The sequence below is a fragment of the Ixodes scapularis genome, unplaced genomic scaffold (assembly GCF_016920785.2).
Source record: "Ixodes scapularis isolate PalLabHiFi unplaced genomic scaffold, ASM1692078v2 PGA_scaffold4__175_contigs__length_147842914, whole genome shotgun sequence".
NCBI classification, from domain to species: Eukaryota; Metazoa; Arthropoda; class Arachnida; order Ixodida; family Ixodidae; genus Ixodes; species Ixodes scapularis.
This window is the reverse complement of record NW_024609879.1, coordinates 502108-523345: the sequence shown is the minus strand read 5'-3', so window position 1 is coordinate 523345 and position 21238 is coordinate 502108. Positions and strand designations below refer to the sequence as shown.

General features: G+C 48.2%; 1 protein-coding gene across 1 annotated transcript in view; it reads left to right on the top strand.

The window, feature by feature from the left end:
* The window catches only part of LOC8037225 (E3 ubiquitin-protein ligase UBR2), a 122157-nt gene that overhangs the window by 43940 nt on the left and 56979 nt on the right, over window positions 1-21238 (top strand). The window contains exons 9-12 of the mRNA XM_029991547.3: window positions 2658-2828; window positions 7501-7887; window positions 12471-12744; window positions 19475-19721. Coding sequence (XP_029847407.2) covers window positions 2658-2828; window positions 7501-7887; window positions 12471-12744; window positions 19475-19721 — 1079 coding nt within the window. The remainder of the gene's footprint in view (window positions 1-2657; window positions 2829-7500; window positions 7888-12470; window positions 12745-19474; window positions 19722-21238) is intronic.

Below are 21238 nucleotides of genomic sequence, written 5' to 3'. Positions count from 1 at the left end.
GCCCCATTCCACAGCAGGCGAGACATCTACTTTAAAGTAAGAAAAAGAAGAAAAAAAGCATTATTGGCATATTTTTTATATAATATTACAAATCCACGAACCGCACTTACACACTAACGCTCGAAAAGTGCTTATGGGTGGAGTGCTACTTTTTTGTGGCGTCATTGAGCCAAAATGTCTACTAAAACTTTCTAATGAAGTTGACCTGCTAACAGGACTCGTTGAACGTTAACGTATTTGCGCGAATATAATGTGAGGGCAAATTTTGAAGCCCCGAAAAAGAAAAAAAGAAAAAGATTTACCATTATAACGCAAACATAAAGTTGACGCACTCGAGGGCATAGCAGAAGTGAAAAGGGGACGAGAACCGAGAAAATATTGTGTACCTTTTGACTGCACTTATCGTCGCTGCTCGGCTCCTTTTCGCGACTTTGGAGATATGCCTGTCTCATAGTTCCTTTCTTTTTTTTCGGGGTGAGCTCTTTGTCCGCAAGCTTTTCCTCCTGAACCGCGGTGCACTGTCTCAGGTCGGTTGGTCTACGAAGCCCACAAAGCAGACGCACAAATGCCAGAACACTTTCGAGCAGAAACTAAAAAATGCGCAGGCGGAACAAAGAATGCTGGAAGTGAGACACAATCATTCTCGCCCTTGCTGCAGTCCTTCTGCGTCGGCAAACACCTTGTGTTTCATGACTGCGTAAACACAGTGCCTATCAAAAGGATCAGCACAAAGAATTGTGAGGAACACTGTGTGCCTGGTGGGTTCTCCTGCCGAAGGCACTTAAGTATACATGCGTGTTCCTAAACTTCAACCCTTGTTTTCTCAGAACCATCTTTTTTCACCACGACATGAACTTTTTCCCACAATATCTTTGGACATGCTGGTTGGATTTGCACAATTCTTGTTGCATCAGAAAACTTGTAAGTTGGTAAATTAAATAAGAAAAAATCGCGATATTTTCTTTTTAAAGTAAAATTTAATTAGCGGCGTAATTGATCATTGTGTCTTAAACTTGTGGTCGACATATGAGGTGTGAGTGCAGCTCTTATATTAGACCTAATTCAGAATTGCACGCCATCCGTCGGACGTTGCACCAACCTTCTTCCGTAGCCTCAAACATGGTGACCCTTGTCTAAGGGGAAGGGCAGAGCGCTGGAGAAAGTGATGCCCCACTACTGCTGCGACTCGCTGTGCAATCGACGTGGAAATAAGAAGCCAACTTAAGGACATCTACGAGCTGTGTTTGTTTTTCCTTTCAATCTGAAGATCTCAGAATAATTTCAGTGTGGTACTAGGACTATACGAGTGGCAAAATAGCAGGGCCACCTGCTTCTACTGCGGGCTTTGTCAAATTGTTTTCATATGAAGCTCCACATTACTGTATTAATGGCTGGTTAAGGCTGCTTCCCACAATTTTGCCGGTTACGTCCGCAATAACCAAAACGACAGCAACAAAAAGACACTGGGAAAACTGCGGCTCATGATTCTTTCACGACGCTATGTCTTGCATTGCTTGTCACGCTGTGTGCGGCAAACAGTTTTTTCGGTGACCTATAGATTCTTGGTGTTGTTTGGGTCATTCTGAACAGAAGCAACTTCTGAACCAGGATTGCGTTAGGTACTTTGTTTTGAAGTACCTAACGCCCTCATCACATCCCAGAAAAACAACATTGTAGGGACAAGCGCGGAGAATGCAATGCAGGCAGGGCGGGAACATTAGAGAAGCCTCAAAGATGGCACGGAGGCTCAATGGTTCTCGCGGCCGCCGAGAGATGGCGCTAATAATGAATAAGGTCTGTTACGGACCTAAAATTAAAGTGGTGGTATGGCTGCACTGTCTGGTATTCCTAGAGCATGTTGACATATAATTTAAAGTAGATAATCTTTACTCAGGAAGTTGTCTCAAATTTGGGCGAAATGACTCGCCATATTATATTTCATATCTAAAAATGTATGAAAGTTTCGAGAGATACTATAACCTATTTGCATTCAGCACACCAAAATATGGTATGTGTGAAACTCTCTATAGACTAAAAATGACCAAAAATAGCCTCAAGCCTAGTGTTTCCCCTTTGGTCTCGAGTTTTCCACCCAAATAGACTCAAGCGACGTGATGAGATGAAGCCACCGTGCCCTTACCTGGCCTTTTTTTGTGCTCCCTGTCTCTGCGGTGCCGACCAGGGTTCGGGTAAGAGCCCTGGATGTAAACAGGGAGCCAATGCAAAATGCTCGCTTCATCAATTAGTGTTTCCGAAATTGCGGCCACGATGCGTAACATATGAGGATGCACCCTTCTTTCGGTTACCCTTTTTACACCGTTACCACCGAGTATATTTTTGCGGTTAGGCAGGATCGCTAGAAATGTTCCAATAAACACTTTCCTTGTTTCCTCGTCTAGCATCGTGCACGGACAACAAGCTACTCCATACAGTGTACGGGGATCACAATATCCGAGCAACAACACAAAGAAAGCAAAACACAACACCTAAAAAGTTCAATGTGGATGCGAAGAATGAGTAAGACATTATTGTTATTTTTCTCGCGCAGGAAACCCATGCGTTTATAATTACCCTTATTTCCGCAGTGTCCGCCTCACGCGAGGGTATTCTAAATATGGAGCGTGCAGGATGCAGGAAGGGAGCATTTTTGTGTGCAGGCGAATGTGTCGTTCCGGCGTGCCCAGTACGTGCTGTACGACCTGCGCTACCTGCTGGCAGTGCCCCCCGACGTGTGGACAGAGCGGCTGCGCAAGGGCTTCCTCTATGGGGTGGGCTCCCTGCTCACCCTGCTCACCTGGATGCAGGGCATGGACTCGGTTCTCAGGCAGGTAAGCCCCCCTCTCTCAATTGAGGCTCTCCAAGTAGTCCCCTGGTTTCCAGGCACTCAGCAAAATACTGGTGCTCTTTCTCGAGGCAGCTCCAAGGAGCTTGCAGTGAACTCTCAAAAAAGTCTAGAGCATTCCTAGGTGCAACATTTTGTCCCAACTTAACTCTAAATGCTCGCATGAACACTATTGGCAACGAGACGTTTCGGTAGCGCCGCCTCGCGGGTTTCCCGTGTGACTCCGGCAGACGACGCGCGGAGTTATTATAGTAGTTCGCTTCTGCATCAACTGATAATTCCTAAATAATCTCAAAAAGTTTGTATGACATATCTAGGAGTCTTTTCCTACTGAAACACAGTAGCACTTTTAATGGATACCATCTTTGAAATGTTCGGGAACGAGCCTGGTGCTTGACTTGACAGCTTGCGCAGCATCTGTCGTGGCGTCCCCAATTTTTTTTTTTTTTTGTTGGATCTGGGGAAACTATTTCTGTGGAAAAATTGTTTTGCGGTGACCAGGGTGTAGGACGTGCCGTCATCTTAGCTGCGCCCTGTTGTGTTGTGTGGTGCAGCGCACGTTTGGCTCATATGAAGCTTGCCGCTACCGATGCCTCCATCGTACGTAATTCGACAGTTGCCGACGATTATTCGTACGATACAGGCGCACCAAACCTAAATAACTGTTTCTTTTGTTGTTTTTTTTTTAAGTTCAATGCGTTACAAAGGAGTCTGTAACTTTTGCTCGAAGGAAAAGATGAAATTCCCGTAACTTCTTAAATTGCCGGGCTTAGCCTGCCAAACTAGCACTAATGGTCAATTGGTTTTCTCAAATTTTGTTAAGAATAGATGATAAAAAAAAAAAAGTTTTGCTGCGCACTGCACATTTTGCGCAAATATTCTTTGGGTCCGCAAAAAACAAAGATATAAACGGTCATAAACCATAACATGCGCGTACCTCATTGTTGGCATTCGGAAGCGTCGCCAACCCGCTCTTACAGGCGTCAATCGCGGAGGTGGTTTCATACGTTTTGAGCCGAATGGGTGAAGAAGCGGGCATTTAGTCATCCCTGGGAGTCGGCCACCGCCTCTTCCAGCGTGTTGTTTTGGGCAAACACGTTTATTGGTTCGCAAAAGGAACTTGGAACTCGCAAAAAAGACGGTGGAACCAACGGGGAACGCCTTTTTCATAAAAGCATTTACTACGCACGCTTCTCGCTCGCCAATCTACAGCTTGAAGAGCTATTCCTTCCTCAGTTTCTTCACGTGGGGATAAAATAAAAGTTATACTCCATTCTTCCCGGTAGGTACCGAGGTAAAGCGTCGGATATCCCGTTTATTGTCCGGTGCGTTAGTACTGGGGTAGAGAATGGTGTATCACCGTTCCACAGCGACACTTCCGCACCAAAGGTGTGTGCTTCGCGCGGCTATGGGGCCACGTCTTTAAGTTACAATAAGACGTCGTGCCACAAACATCCTTCATAAAAAAAAACTAATGGGTGAAACAAGCGTGAAACAAGCGAACAACGCACGAAGTGAGCTGACAAGTTGCGAAATGTGCGTTTAATCTCTCTGTTACCCTCTCTGTCTCGAACAATGATGATAAAGGCTAGAGAAGTGCCCCCTGTAGTTTGCATACGCCGCCACTAACAGCTAGCGCTAGTAAATCTTTAGGATCTGTTAACTTATACCTTACCCCCTGTCGTGTGAACCTAACTGCGTACAGGACTCTCGTCACGTTCAAGTTAAGGGGTGTCCAAACAGGACACTACAAAACTCACGACTCCGGCAAATCGTGCCGCGCTCTGCCGCGATCCGCTTCCGGCTGTCGGAGGGAAATTTCCCTCCGTCAATTCTTCCCGGGGGGAAACTTCCCCCCGTCAAATCTCTCCCTCGCTTCCTCCACGGCGGCCTTGCTCTGCTCATCACGTGGGTCCAGAGAGCCACTCACACGCTCTGTTGGCTGTCGGTCAATCGCTCAAGGCCTCCGCTCACAATACGGAACCGCATCGCACGCCATCACGACGAAAGTGAATCTCGACAAAGAAAGCAGATCCGAGGTGGGCGAAACGCACCCTTCGACGCAGGAATGTCCCAAATCCACCCAAATCCACCCTTGGCCTTCGAGCCGAGGCGACGGCGGTACGCGAGGGCGTTGGCGAGGTGAGCCAGACGCAGGTGGCGTGTGACGTCAATCTGAAGAGGAGAGCAGTCGTGATCGTAAAAATTTTCACGACTCCTGCAAACATTTTCACGACTCCGACAGACCGTAAAAATAGAAGCGTCCGCTTCAATTTCCACGATTTGTCGGAGTCGTGCATTTTGTGGTGTCCTGTTTGGACACCCCTTTAGTCTACGCTAACTTTATTTGCTGGCCTCATCTAGCATGCCTCATTAGCAAAATCGAATCGGTTAAAAATAAAGCACCTCGTTTAAAATTTCCCAACTACTCGCATACATCGGGCGTAACGGCACTAAAATCTTTATTCATTGGCTGAACGAACTAAACTCGCTCGTCTTGTCACGTTTCACAAAATCTCAATTCCTCCTCTTTTCGTGACAGTTGTCACTATCTCCCATCAATTTGCGCTGTACATCAACTTTAAAGCGAATCCTCTATTCGCATAACTAATAAATTTCGGAATTCTCCGCAGTCCCTGGCTATCACTGACCGGAATTGTCTTCCTGGAATTATCCTACTTGAAACTAATCGGGCAAAATTCGGAGATCTTCACGAAGCACGCCTCGCGAGTGTTTTTTGCTAGTCGGAATGTTTATTCGATATCACTCTTTTTTACTTGCGTTTCTCATATGACCTATATAATATGTCTCGTACATCATTAATAGAAGTGTTAATCGGCTACCTTCATCATTAATATTTTGTACTACCTCGAGGGCCTAAGAGATGTAACCCATTTTAAATGGACCGCGAAAATCGGTTTTGTAACGTATCGCGTTATGATTTACAGTGGAGGTGCGGCTAGGCGGTGTAAGTGTGGAGTTTAAATATCACCGGATGAACTTACCTCATTCAAAAATGATCCAAAAAAGAACCTGTTTCGGGCAATCTATGGCAACATTTCGTGGAAATTGCAGGCTCTGTCTGAAATGGTGCCGACAGATGCTGGACGCATCCAGGGCGCACCGGCGCCTGGCTTTGCAGGCAATCTTACGAAAGTTTTGACTCTGCTTCCTTCATTGTGGTGCGGGGATCTCTAATGTGCCATTTTCGGTGAGAGATATCTTCTTAAAATACGCTAAATACGAATAGAGGCGTTTAAATCCCTCGGGACCCCCTATTTTTTTTCCACAGAAATGTTTGGTTGAGGCGCCGCATCTTCTCGTGCCTCACATTGCACCATCCGTCGGCAGCGAATACAGGTAGCTAGCCCCATATGGCATCATCTGCGAAACGGTGCCGTAGATTGTCGGAAACAGGTCTTTTTTAATTTCTGTACGAGGAAAGTCGATTAGTCGATATTTTGGCTTGATATTTCCACCACCTAGCCACACATCTGTAGTACATTGCAGCGCGCTACGTTGCGGGTTTTCACGGTCATTTTTGGAGGTAGGCTAGCCGGTGGTGCATTGTAAACATATAAATAAAACAGTGCAAATGAACACTAGGACAAGTAGAAGAAGGGACACAGCGCTGTGTCTGTGTCCCTTCTTCTACTTGTCCTTGTGCTCGTTCGCACTGTTTTAATTATATCTTTTCGCGGTCCTTTTAAAGTGTGTTGGATCCCTTTGGCTCTCGCGGTAGAACCTCCTCTCACGTAATGCACTCGGTGGAGGTGCCTTTGAGGATTATTAAACTGTGAGAGGGAGGCAGTTTCTTTGGCAGAGTCGCACTTGGGTGCTGTCGAGCCCGTCTTCCAACTCCCGACTGCGAGGGAGCACTTCCCTCGGAGTCGGAGGATTGCGTGCGACCCGTAGCCGAAACTATGGTGGCGGGCATTCCTGCCCTTGAGGCATCCCGGTGTTGTCCTGTGGGTGTTCGCACGGAGTCTCTGCCAGAGCCACTAAAGGAGCTACGTTTCCAAGTAACGCCACTTTGGCCATCTGAGAGGTTGTCTTCGAGGTCCTCCTAGAAGTCATCTTTGAGGTCATCCTGGACGTTGTCCTTGAGGTCATCCTAGAAGTTATCCTTGAGGTCGTCGCGGACGTCATCTAGGTCATCCTAGAAGTTGTCCTTGATGTCGTCCTAGACGTCATCCTTCAGGTTGTCCTAGACATTGTCCTTGAAGTCGTCCTAGGCATCGTCCTCTAGGCGTCATCCTCGAGGTCGTCTTAGAAGTCGCCCTTGAAATCGTCCTAGACGTCGTCCTTGAGGTTGTACTAGACGTCGTCCTTGAGGTCGTACTAGACGTCGTCCTTGAGGTTGTCCTAGACGTTGTCCTCTAGGCATCGTCTTAGACGTCGTAAAGATAACAGCTTCGCTGGTCTTCCTTCTTCACTTGAAGTGGAAGGGCTCTACATTTTTCTACGGAGTTTGCGAAAAAAAACAACCCAGACATGGGTCGCCGTTTTTGTTCTTCGCCGCGAGACCGGTCCGTTTGCGCTCATCCGTGGGCCTCGGAAGGGGATTAATGGGACTCGGCCGGGCCGTAAGTTCCCGGATGGGGCGGGTCGTCGTGGTGCGAGGAAGCGGTGCTCTGAGTAGTGGTGGCCCCTTGCAGGTGGGGCAGCACGTGGAGTTTGAGGCGGAGTGGGAGACTGGCATCAACATCCAGCTGAAGCTTGCCCCCGTGGTGGGGCTGGCACTGGAGTGGTGCTCCCGGGACAGGGAGGTGGCGGTCAAGGCTCTGCGCAAAGCCCTGCGAGCCCTGGAAGGGGCCCAGGGCCCCATGGCGGCCGTGGGAAGGGAGCTGGCCGGCCACTCGGCCTCGTGCGTGGACTACGACGTGGCCGCCCTGCCGGTCTCCATCCACCTGCCTCTGTCCCGCTTTGTGGCCGGCCTGCTGCTCTGCCTGGACCGCTTTGGCCTGGGCTACGACTCCCACGAGTTCCAGTTCCGGGGCAAGCCCACGCCTGAGCAGCTCATGGAGCTGCCCCTCCGCACCCAGGTCTCTTCCTCTCATTCTTCCTCCCACCAATGGTCTGCAAACATTGAAAATAATCGGCCGCTGGCCCACTTCTTTACTGCAGTAAAGAAGTGGGCCGGCGCTATAATGTTCCTATAGTGTTTGTTCTCGGTGCCCAACAAGATGACTCTTCCATAAAGTCCCCAGTCCCAAGCAGCCCTCTGAGCCTTGCCACACAAAGCACGAGACTGAATTTGCTGAGCGTGCCTCGGGCGTTGCGTATCAGATTCCACTGTCGTGCGGGTGGTAGAGTATATATTGGCCAGATGGGCAGATGTATCGATGACTGTGCTCATGAGCACGCGGCTGGCACGCCACCAAGCCCGTCTGGCCATCTCGTCGTTCACTTCCGTGTGCTGCACGACATAAAGGTTCTTGTTAGATATAAAGACGAAACAAGTGGAGAACTGCACGAAGCCATCGAAAATCGGGCTAATGGTAAAGAATGTGCGAGGCATCAATCGCCCTTCAAGGAGTTTGATTTTCTCAAAAATGCTTCAATGAGGATTATCAGACTGGGCGACGGGGCCTGTTAGTACTGGTCTTTCCGAATGAACTAGAGTTGCGTGTGCGCCTCGTGTCTGTCTTACTTAGTCTCGGTTTTCGTCGTTTTCGGTGCTTGTCAGTCTTTTCTATTCTGTTGTCAGTCTTTTCTTTTTTCCGAATCATCACTTTTATCCGAGCGGGGTCCCGACCAAAATGCGCCGTGAATTTTGAACCGATTTATTCCGAGGGTCTCGACGGCCCATCGCACTTATTACGAAGGCCGAGGTGCTGAAAGCGTCCGTGCCTACGAGGGGGCGCGTGGAGACGTTCCCTACCCCTCCTCCATCGAGGCAAACGGCAAACAAAAAAATTAAGCGAACGAGCGACGGAGGGCAGAGTGCGCGGAGCGCCGCTTCTGATGTTGGCGGAGTGAAGTCCACGTTCTGTGCTACTTGCGGCTCCCTCGGGCGAAGTGGCCGACTCCCGTCGGGTCGAGGGAGCGAGGGAGCCCGGAAGAGATAATAGCTGCGGGAGCCCCTGCCTGCACCTGTGGCATACTACATCGGTCTGCGCCGTTGAAAAAAGTGGCTGGCCCAAGTCCTAAATCGCCGAGGAATTGGGTGTTTTGGCGTCGACTGTTGGACACTGTCTACCGTTTTCCAGTACAAGCAAAACCTACTGGACTAATTTGAGAAGAGCTTGTGGTGCAAAAGAAGAGTCGAAGAAGAAAGATGGCTAAACTGCTTTGAGTGAATTTTCTCCCGCGCCGAGTTATCGCAGGATTCCCAGAGCTGCAACCATCTCTACGGGAGTGTGTGCAAGCACGTTGGCGAAGCCACCGAGGGCAACTTGGTTTTGTTGCTCTTCGGACTCGAGTCACTAAAGCCAAGAGGGCGGGCCCTTGGGGCGCCCGGTGTGCACAGAAACGTGCACGTGTCTCTTGTGTGAAGCAACAGTTCCGACGGTCCATACTGTGCTTGTGACCCAGCTCTCGTCGAAATCAAGTCGGGGATGTGCAACCCCGGTCGGCACCCTCCTCTTTGGCAGGCAGTTGGACGAGGCTTTTTTAATGCCCCGCAGTAACGCCCGGCAAACTGAACTCGGTTCTTTTTTTACGCCTCGGTAAGAACTCACCAGCAAGGTTTGTTTGGTGGACTATGTATTTCTTCAAAGCGTTCCACAATGTTCCTCTACACTTTCGAGGCTACCATTGCCCTCTCGATGGCTTTGTCATTTTTATAGAATTACCGCTTACAGTAAAGTCCCATGAGAACGCCCACTCAAAATGAAAAGGTAAAAGGTGAAAAACATGTAGCGCTTGAGACGAGGACAAATTAATAATAATAATAATAATAATAAGTTTATTTTCCACGAAATAAGGCAGTGCAAAAAGGAAAAAAGCCTCAGTGGAATATTGACCAGCCTTCAGCCGCATGCAATGGCATTATGGCAGTGCACAAGAAAAAAAAAACACTCACTAAAGAAGTTGTAGAAAATTGTACCTTATCAAATACAACATTTTAGAGAACCAGTTACGTTACAAACAAACAGTCAATAAAGCAAATGAAATGAACAAAAGTCCTCGTTAAAAATAGAATCTATACAAATATTATTTTGTCTAGGGTAATTTAACATTTTAGTTACAATATAATGTAGTATTTACATACCGTAATATCCCAAGTCATCGCCCACGGCCACTTTTTGGGCCAATATTGATTTCCAAAAAAACACTCGAGTCATTGCCTACCCCTTCAAATACCCCAACGCTGACTTTGCGATGCGTGAACATTCATCCTACAAGAATGACGCGGCCACGACTTTAGAGTTGGAGGAGGTCCGTGACAAAATAAAACGAAGGAGAGAAAGACACTTCTCTTTGTTTACGCATTTCCTTCGTGAGCGACCTCGAAGTCGTAGTGTATCCGTGCGAAAAGAAAACAATGGAGATAACAGAATGAAAGTTTGTTTTGCTTACAAAAAAATCTGACAAAAAAAGAAAAAAAAAAAAAAAAGTTGGAAAGATGACACAAGCAGAAACCCATTCAGGAATTGCGAGGTAAGCGAACGCTCCATATCTCGGAATGTAACCTCGGAGTCTGTCTCCGCCGAAGTAAGGTCGCCGCGAACCCGCTTCTACCCCCGGCACGTTGGGACGGCGGTTTTACAATGTTTAAGACAAAGCCAACGGGTAAATAAAGCTTTGCTGGAACGCTGCACACAGACGTTTGTAGAGCGTCCCATTTGGAGCTCCGTGTTCATGGTGCCGTCCTCGCCACTCAGCTACGCCGCCTTAACCCGCGTTGATAGCATGCTGTGTACGAACGCACGCATGTATGCACCAAACAAGAAAGTTGCGCAAGAGCTTGCGACTGACACGGTGCTCAACTTGGCCCGACGTCAAAGTATTTGCCAACGCGATTGCCGGTTTTCCCGCTTTTCCTGCATCGCTCTTCGTCGCTTTGGTCCGCTCGTTGCGCCTAATTGTTTTTTTTATTTTCTTGTAGATTTCTTTTTTTATCTAACAAGGAGAACATAGCGGTGTGACGTGCTTTTGCGGAACAAACGTTCGTGCTGTATGCCGATCGGCGGTGTTCGTGGTGCGTATGCAAGCAACGGACTTCGCGATAATAAAACATTCTTTCATGAGCATTTTTTTTTATAAAACAATGAAACTAATTTGAGTTTTGAGTATGTCTTCTGCAGCCGCACTGAATATGCACAAAAAATGGGCTTTTTTTTTTCTATTTTTTTAACCTTTTGTGCTTATCCACCGAGACATGGCCCACCCCACTTTTTTTTATGAATTTTAGGTGGCAGGGAGGTGGGTGATGACTCTGGTGCCGTCCACACCACGCAGCAACGCCCATTTTTTGGGCGTTGCTGGTACCATAATTCGTCCTACAGCCTTTAACCCTCCAAAGTTCCCCATGTTAAGTAGATCTGCTTAATATATGTCAGTTATATGTCAGTTCCACTAGGTTTCATACAAATGTACTGTCGCACCCGTTTATAACGAAATCGGTTATAACGAAATAACGGCTTATAGCCAAGCGATCACACTTTTTCTGTGTATTTACGTCTGTTTTTAGCGACGGAAATTGAGCGATTTATGTGGATTTACCAAAAAGAAATTTTTGATAATTTAAAAATAACAGAATTGAGAAAGTTTACTAAGTCGCAGACCACTGCACTTTGCAGCCGCTGCTGAGCAGCCCCCCAGAACGGGCCGCAGACGACGGTGTGAAGGCCGCCGGCAGCAGTCTGTGCATCGTCGTCTGCTCCCTCTCCTCACCTCGGAAGCGGAGAAGGGGAGAGGGGAGGGGGAGGGAGGAGGGAGGAGGACAGGAGGAGGAGAGGGTACGGATGAGGAGGAGGGCATACCCACCCCTCAGTATCCTCCCCTCCTCAAGAGCTGCTCTCTAAATCGGTGTTACAAGAAGTTGTAAACGTCTTCCTTTTTTTTTTCTTCTTTCTTCCCATTCTTTCTGTCTCGTCTTACGGAAGTTGCTTGTTAATACTTCTGTTGCGGTTGTTTTGTTCTCCCCACGGCACGGTGCACCGTGCGAGTGTCAAATCGTTTGGTGCAATTGTTGGAAGGGTTCAATTCACATAATGCGCGATCGGTGCGATAAAACTTCAGTATCTAGCTTATTTCAAAACTCCGCTTATCCTTAACTATTTTCAAGTTGTTGTGGCTTGGAGTTGACAAAGGTTTACTGCAGGTACTGCAGAACATCCCTATTTGCGGAGGCGAGCAAAAATCAACAACCGCGGAGTGAGTGAGTTGGCTCGATTCGAAGTGGTTGGCCATCTCCGCGGAGTTGGAATTGTCGAGAGTCAACCGCGGTGGCAGTTAGTCTCTCGAAAAGACGCCGCTCTCCCGGGAAACATTTGTCCTATGCAGACGGCATGCACCTGTCAAGAAGGGAAGTTTTCCAAGAAAAGGAAAGGCTTAGTGCAACATCTAGGCGATTTGGAAAGGGGCTTCGACATCTGAAATGAGAAGTTTGAAAACTGCTTCAAGGAGTCTTTGGGATTTGGGGAGAGCCTGTGGGAGTGACTGGCCCCCGTCTTGCCAGGTGATGGTGGCTCAGTTCCGGGCAGGCATGTGGCGCCGCAACGGCTACTCGCTGCTGAACCAGATCTACTTCTACCACAACGTACGTCTGCGAGGGGAGACGTACGACCGGGACGTGACCCTGCTCCAGGCGGCGGCCGCCCTGCTGGAGAGCAACGAGTTTCTGATCCAGCTGCTGCACAAGTACGGCCTGCTGGCCTGGGCCAAGGACGGCTACGACTCGGCCGACGAGGCCAACCTGCCCCTCACCGTGGCCCTGGCTGAGGAGTTCCTCGGTGCGTAATCCCCGCGTCCCTAAACCCCACTACATCCTGCTGCACCAAAATGTGAGCAGTACAGCCCGCTTATAACTAACGCCATGGGATTCTAAAATCGGTTCGCTGATCCATTTTTCGCTACATGTGAACTCAGAAAAAGAAGAAAACGAGAAATCAGCCGCTTCAGCGCGGGATATTAAGGTACTCCAAAGTAACCGTCGATCTGCGAACGTATGCACCGTGTAAGGGACGCCTTTATGATTGCCCGCCTAATTGCGTCGAAGTGTTGCCTGACCCAATGTCGCATTGTAGTGTCTTTGAGGCCAGCGGAAACATGAACGTGTATTGGGTTGGCGCGACACCAACAACTCGAGTTATGTGCAAAGGCACGGGCAGTGTGGTGCAAACCATGGTACACGGGTGCGCGGCAGAGTCATTTTGACCGCACTCCAGTCGGACAAGTGTTTTGTACACGCAATGGCTATTTACGGGTGCTCTCATTGGTCATGCACAAAGTGTACCAACACGTTGATGCCACGCGAACCGACGTCAAGCTATCGAGTCACGGTATCACGAGACACCATGATGTCACATGTGACTTGACATCTTGCGACGTCATGGGACATCACGGTTTCCACGACGCCTCGACATCGCAGGCACATATGAGTGAGGACACGCTGCACGCCGAACACTGCGACGGGATAGGCCGGATAAAGTCCTATCGGTGCGTGCTCGAGTAGCCTCAGCGCAGTTATCCACTGTCCAGACAACACAACTGAGAAACAAGAAAAACCACAGGTTTTCATGACACCCGGGTATGCGTTCTTTCCGTTCATAGCGTCTGCTCTGACCTCGCCGGACACTGTTTCAATCTCTCGACTTTAACACATTCCTAAAAACTTATTTCCGCCGTTGAGGCACAAAACGAGTGTCAGCGACCAAAGTCTACCGGAGTTGTAGCGACCACCTACGGGAGGTGATGAGAAAGAGGTGTGGTGGTGCAGCCGACGGGCCATAGTGGCTGCCACTCTTCTCCACCGACCCCAAAGGCACTTCCGGAAGCATGCAGCGGAGGTCGACACTTGACTTGCTTCTTGGGGGCCACCACTCTCCCCGAGGATACACAGGAGTCCACGCACCAGCCTAGACATGGCGATCGACCTACCGTAAAGTTCAGAGAGAATGCCCGCCCCAAGAGACCGCCCATGCCATTTCTTTTAATAAATATACGTAAAATAAGAATCCCGAAACATCGCCCACCCCTTGATTCCCGTCGGATGTCACGCGATGCCCGAAGGAAATCGCATCAACCTCGCAACTTGCTGTACCGGCATGTCTTACAATCGAGGTCATAGCGAGTTCCCGCATTCTTGTCCGCAATCTGCGCGCGCGATATCGGCTCCCGCAACACGTGAGCTGTTCCCGCGTGTATCTTGCACCCTGAAATGCGAATCTGTTGCATCCGCAATCTGCGGTATCCATACTCGTGATATAAGGTTTGTATTGGATTCCCGCGTTTTAGGGGCGAAGCTCCTTAGGGTCTAGCCTTGTCCGTCCGGCGTCCGTGCTCACATCGATCTTGCTGGTGCTCGTGCTCATGAGCTCACGTGCTCATGTGGTCACATGCTCGTGTAAAGCAAAAAAAAAAATATATATATATAAAAAAAAAAAAATTTTTGCGCAGTTGACAGGATTTGAATTTGTGCGGGGAGGCCCCAATGAATTTTTAGTCCATCGCCATAACCACTCGACCACGACTGCAAGACGAGTAGGGGGCTCCGAGATGTGGTAGTAACTCGAGAGCTGTAGCCATGTAGCCATTCAACGTTTATACAGGAGAGGGCGCTGCGGTCAAATGCGTATATAATCGCATTAGGCTTTGCACGCATTGGCTCAAAGTTTGTGGACGAGAGGGCGCTGCAGTCAAATGCTTAAATGCGTATACAGTCGAACCTCGATATAACGAACTTCAATGTAACGAAATCCTCGATTTAACGAAGTATTTTATTTTTCATAATTTCTTGCCCATAGACCCCATGTATTTTTAGTCTCTATATAGCGAAGTCTATTTTGCTGCTATTTCAATATAACGAAGCGCCATTGCCATAGAAGGCAATAAATAAATCAACTCTAAAAAACAACTTCGCAAAAAAATTGTGGTTAAAAAAAAAATTATGCGCAAACGCGAGCGCTTGATAGGTTACTTCACGGGGACAGGCCTTCCAACGTTCCTAGGCTGCCCGAGGATGCGGCGCCGGTAGCGCCGGCGAGGCATGCGGCAAAGCGGATTCCGCGGGGCTGGCCAGAAAATGCCGAGCAAAAAGTTAACACGGCATAACAGCATCACCACTGACATTCACTGATCATCATAGTCCACTGTACCGCGGGTAGCGCGGGAGCAAACTTCAGCGGGGGGAGCGACGTGATGGCGCGACCGCGCGACCGCACGGGCAGTGCCATCTAGGAGAAGACCGATTATCGTCTTGCCATCTAGGAGAAGACCGATTATCATCTTGCGCAAGCACACTGTGGGCGCAAGGGGCGCAAGAGGGCAAGTAAACTTGAGTAAACTGTGCGGTCAAGAGTGCTGTGTAGGTTGGAAACATTGGCACCGCCTAAACTAAACAGCTTTATTTTTCAACCGGGCGGTTCACTCACGTGCTTGCTGCCATAAGGAAACGTAAAGTTCTTTCTTTGGATGAGAAAGCAAACGTTTTGGACGCCATCCTGAAGAAACTGCCGAGATCACGAGCACTCGGAAGTGCTCGACGCAATGGACGTACTGAGGAGGTACACGGCGTCGCATGGGCAGCAAGATGCCGTGCAAGCGCTCTGGGCGCTCGAACGCCGTATGACGCCGCTGCTACTGTCGGACAAGGCGTAAGCAAAACTCGCGGAGCACTTTGCCCCAAAATAAATGTCATTTTCGGTGAGTTTTCATACCCGTAAAATGTTTCGGAATTTTTTTTTCGCATGCTAAAGCCTAATTTCGATTTAGCGAAATTTCAATGTAACGAAGTAAATTGCGAATTTTACCGACTTCGTTACATCGAGGTTTAACTGTATAACCACATTCCATACCACACATTCTTTTTCTGACATGGATGAAAATGAACAAAAGGCTCGGCATGCTGCGGCTCAGCGTCTATGCAGACAAGCACCACCAGAGCTTCGCCCCAATAAAGATCTTTCAACACGTGGATATGGGGTCAATTTTTATCCGCCACCTGCGTGCACGATATCAGCTTCTGTAACACGCGAGTGGTTCCCGCGTGTATGTTGCACCGTGGCATGCAAATCTGCTGCATCCGCAATCTGCGGTATCCATTACCGTGACATAAAGTTTGTAGTGGATTCCCGCATTTTTGTATGCAATCTGCGTGCGCAATCTCGATTCCACGTGAGTTGGTCCCGCGTGTATATTGCATCGTGAAATATGATTCTGCTGCGTTCGCGATCTGCAATATCTGTTTCCGTAACATACAAGTTTTTAGTGAATTCCCGCATTTTTGTCCGCGATCTGCAGGCACGATATTGGTTCCCATAACAGACAGGTTGGTAGCAGGTTCCCCTGTGTTTATTGCACCATAAAACTCCAGTCTGCTGTGTCCGCGATTTGCGATATTCTTTCCCGTGAAATGCATGTTCCCGGCAAATTTCTGCGGGTGCTTCGCACCGTAAAGCGTGAATCTTCTGCGTCCGCAACCTGCGGTGTCCTTTCCAGTGTTGCAGGAGTTCGTAGCGAATTCCCTCCGTTCATCGCATCGAGAAATGCAAATTTGCGGTGCCCTCGATCTGCGGTATCAGTTCCCGCCTCTCATGGTTTGTAGCCGGTGCCTGGGTGTTTATCATAAATTTTTGATAAAGTTTTGCTGTGACATTTCCAAAGATAGCGCACCCCATGTTTTTCACTATTTATCTCTTCATTTCGGGTGGGCGTTCTTTCGGAACTTTACGGTAGTGTGCCCGACTTGGACCAGCCAAATGAACATCGCGCGTAGTGCAAGTGCAAAGTTCTGCATGACATGGTGCACACAGTAAAGGACTTTAGAGTCAAATCAAATCAAGTTTTATTTGTTTTCACATCTCCTTATATGACAACAGGGGACTTAAAACAAAAAGCTGCTGGGTAGCAGCTTGACTAAGGTCCCAGCCCCCGTGCAGTTTGGGGCATCAAAAAGGTAAATAAAAATCTAAAGAGAAGTATTACACAAATGTAGACACATTTTATACCAATGTTTGGTGTAATGTACACTTTAGGCAAAAAAAACAACAACACAATACCCGACAATAAACCACGAGAGCAGTCAGCAAATACATAAAGAAAGCACAAAGGATAAAAACAATGGCAGTATTCAAAAACTCGTAGAGAAAAAATTAAATTTTCTAAACCTTTATGTGAAAGTGCCTCTAAATTTATACTCGTTTTGTAGAGAGTGTTTAGTATGGTGGACAGATTAAAATGAAGCGTCTGATCGAAGTAATTCGTGCCCAGGGCTGAAGCGTGTCTTCCATAAAGCAGCGTGGGAAACTGGGCCCACGACAGGCTGCCGTGAGCCGCATGTTGCCATGCGCGTTGGCGAGTGAGCGCGTGTGTGGCCGAGTGGTTACTGCGCTTGACTTGCGTGCGCAGGCCCAGGGTTCTATTCCTGGCAGTTACGCCTCTTTTATTTATTTTTTCAGTCTAATGTTCCTGTAAATTTGAGAACCCTGTTGCTTGTTGGAGGTCTGAATGTTCTAGTCGCCCAACTTTCTACGCCGAATATTCCAGAAACCCATGGGGTGCATGGGGCTCCGCGTGGCAACGTGCAATCAGTCTCGCCCCAGCGTTCGATCGCGCTGTTATGCCGACTTCGACGCCTGCGACGCTCTATTGTTATCTTCTGTTTCCTTTTTGTTTTGGGCATAAGTTCACCCCATTAAACGTCGTAAGTTTCCTCAGTTATTCCTTGTTTGTCACCTCGTCATTTATGGAAGACACGCTTCAGCCCTGGGCACGAATTACTTCGATCAGACGCTTCATTTTAATCTGTCCACCATACAAAACACTCTCTACAAAACGAGTATAAATTTAGAGGCACTTTCACATAAAGGTTTAGAAAATTTAATTTTTTCTCTACGAGTTTTTGAATACTGCCATTGTTTTTATCCTTTGTGCTTTCTTTATGTATTTGCTGACTGCTCTCGTGGTTTATTGTCAAGTATTGTGTTGTTGTTTTTTTTGCCTAAAGTGTACATTACACCAAACATTTGTATAAAATGTGTCTACATTTGTGTAATACTTCTCTTTAAATTTTTATTTACCTTTTTGATGCCCCAAACTGCACGGGGGCTGGGACCTTAGTCAAGCTGCTACCCAGCAGCTTTTTGTTTTAAGTCCCCTGTTGTCATATAAGGAGATGTGAAAACAAATAAAACTTGATTTGATTTGACTCTAAAGTCCTTTACTGTGTGCACCATGTCATGCAGAACTTTGCACTTGCACTACGCGCGATGTTCATTTGGCTGGTCCAAGTCGGGCACACTACCGTAAAGTTCCGAAAGAACGCCCACCCGAAATGAAGAGATAAATAGTGAAAAACATGGGGTGCGCTATCTTTGGAAATGTCACAGCAAAACTTTATCAAAAATTTATGATAAACACCCAGGCACCGGCTACAAACCATGAGAGGCGGGAACTGATACCGCAGATCGCGGGCACCGCAAATTTGCATTTCTCGATGCGATGAACGGAGGGAATTCGCTACGAACTCCTGCAACACTGGAAAGGACACCGCAGGTTGCGGACGCAGAAGATTCACGCTTTACGGTGCGAAGCACCCGCAGAAATTTGCCGGGAACATGCATTTCACGGGAAAGAATATCGCAAATCGCGGACACAGCAGACTGGAGTTTTATGGTGCAATAAACACAGGGGAACCTGCTACCAACCTGTCTGTTATGGGAACCAATATCGTGCCTGCAGATCGCGGACAAAAATGCGGGAATTCACTAAAAACTTGTATGTTACGGAAACAAATATTGCAGATCGCGAACGCAGCAGAATCATATTTCACGATGCAATATACACGCGGGACCAACTCACATGGAATCGAGATTGCGCATGCAGATTGCATACAAAAATGCGAGAATCCACTACAAACTTTATGTCACGGTAATGGATACCGCAGGTTGCGGACGCAGCAGATTTGCATTCCACGGTGCAACATACACGCGGGAACCACTCGCGTGTTACGGAAGCTGATATCGTGCGCGCAGGTGGCGGATAAAAATTGACCCCATATCCACGTGGTGAAAGATCAAGGAGCCATCTGGTGGCACTGCTTGCAACCAAGGACAGGAGAGGACTTTATCTGGCAGCTGGGACATCCACACCTTTACATATCCGGCACCGTGACACTGGGTCGCGTGACTGTTACGCCGACGTGCCCTGCTGCGCAATATGCGCCAAGATACAGTCGGACAAATAACCCTTTCTCGAGCGAGGAGCACCATCTAGTACGATCTGCAAACGAGAGGCAAACCAGTGCGCCTCTGCCAGTCGGAATACAGCGGCATCATGCTGCTGGCTTTTGTAGCTTTTTTTGCCCCATACCAGCGATGCTTCAAAGAAGAATTGTCCAAAAAGACGAAATGTGTGGAAATAATGCAGGTTTTGCGGTACGGTGTCCTCCAGGAATGGCGACGGAGGGAAGAAGGGGAGAGGGTCACGAAGGGCGTTTTAGAAGGAGCTCGGTCCCTTTTCCAGGCCTGGTGCTGACGCTGGTGAGCGAGCGTAGCCTGCCGGGGGTCGGGGCAGTGACCGAGGCTGATCGGCTCCAGCGGGAGATAGTCCAGCTGCTGTGCGTGGAGCCCCTGCCCCACAGCCAGCTGGTCAAGCTGCTGCCCAGGGGGGGCTCCCCAGCCAGGGAGGCCCAGGTCGAGCAGATCCTCGCCAGGGTGGCACACTTCCGCAGGGAGAGGGGCGCCGACCCCGCGGCCACCGCCTCCACCAGGTACTCGCTTCCAGAACGGCTGTTTGGCGACCGTTTCTCCTAACGAGGGTTTCCCGCTTTCCGTGGACCCATGGCCATTTTCCCGGGCTAGATATTTTGTGGGTTTTGCCGAGCATAGGTTTTGAGAATATTTTGCGTGCACGAAATTTCGCGAGTGGTGTGACACGTATTCTTCCTTAGGGCCGATTTATTTGCGTAAGCGATTTTCGGCAATGTATTGAGGTCGTGAAATTCACGAAATACAGGTACTCACGAAAATTGAATCCATTACGGTATCCCAATACACTCTGAAGGTAAACCTCGATACTTGGCACAAAGCTGATACTTTTGCAAAAAGCCAACTGTCGCAGAACCTCTGTTTGTGTAGCCCTATCTCGATCTGATTGGATCTGTTGCATCTGTTCTTCCCATTTGGCTTTGGAGGTAATCTGCTGAGGAATCGAACACATGCTCATGACGCATTTTGCGTGGGCTTCATGCAATGTATCGAGGTATCTCGATGTGGGGTTGTTTTTTCCTTCTGCTTGCGCTTCGAGGCCTGGACTCTAGAACCGTTGAGTCACTGCACATACTTGGCGACTAAGATTACTTACGTCAGGGGGTGTGATTTCCAATTTTATCCTCGAAAAACGTGGTGACGTCATGTTACGTCACTCGAGCCTATGCGATCGTGTAACCAACAGTGGTTATGTGATTTTGTCGCCAACATTCATTACATGATGAAGTAACTTATAATGATTACATGGTCATGCAACTTACGGCAATCACGTGATTAAGTTCCAGGGTGTCTAGCGACCGGGAAAACCGGGAATGGTCAGGGAAATTTTAATTACCGGGTAAAATCGGGGAATTGTCAGGGATATTGTCAAAAAGCGGGCACAGTCAGGAAAAATGAGCCAGACACACCATTAAGTGCCTTGAGCAAAGGCTTGAGAGCAGAAAAATAGGCAATAAAGTCTGCTTAGAGCCGAGTGCGGACTCTGCTCACCTGGTGTAGAGTGTACTACCCGATGCAAAGAAAACAACCGAAGAATCCAGTCTAAGCCTTGGAATGGATTGGACTGAGGGCACGACTCTAGGCTAGATCCAGTTAGAGCTACTAGATTTAGTAACAAATAAGAAAGCCGCAGACCCCAATCCAATCCAAGTCTTAAGCCAAAAGTATCCGAAAGTGTGCATCTGGCGGCCATGCTGCCATTTGGTTATGAACGTGTGCAGTTGAGCGTCGTGTTTTCATTGTGTTTCTGGAAGTGGCCTCTTCACTGACGATGTGGGCGGCAAGGAAGTGCTTGCTTAATCTGGACTGGACAAACCCGAATATTTCGGTATAGGCAAGATGGATTAAGCCCATCCAAAATGATCCTGACAGTGCTCAATGCCCACTGCCTTGTGCTGTAATGGTCTTGCATATTTAACCACCTCTACAGTGGTCAGGGAACTTCTGAAATTGTCGGGGAAAACTGGAAAAGTCAAGGAATTTCAAAATAATATTTTGCTAGACACCCTGTTAACATTAG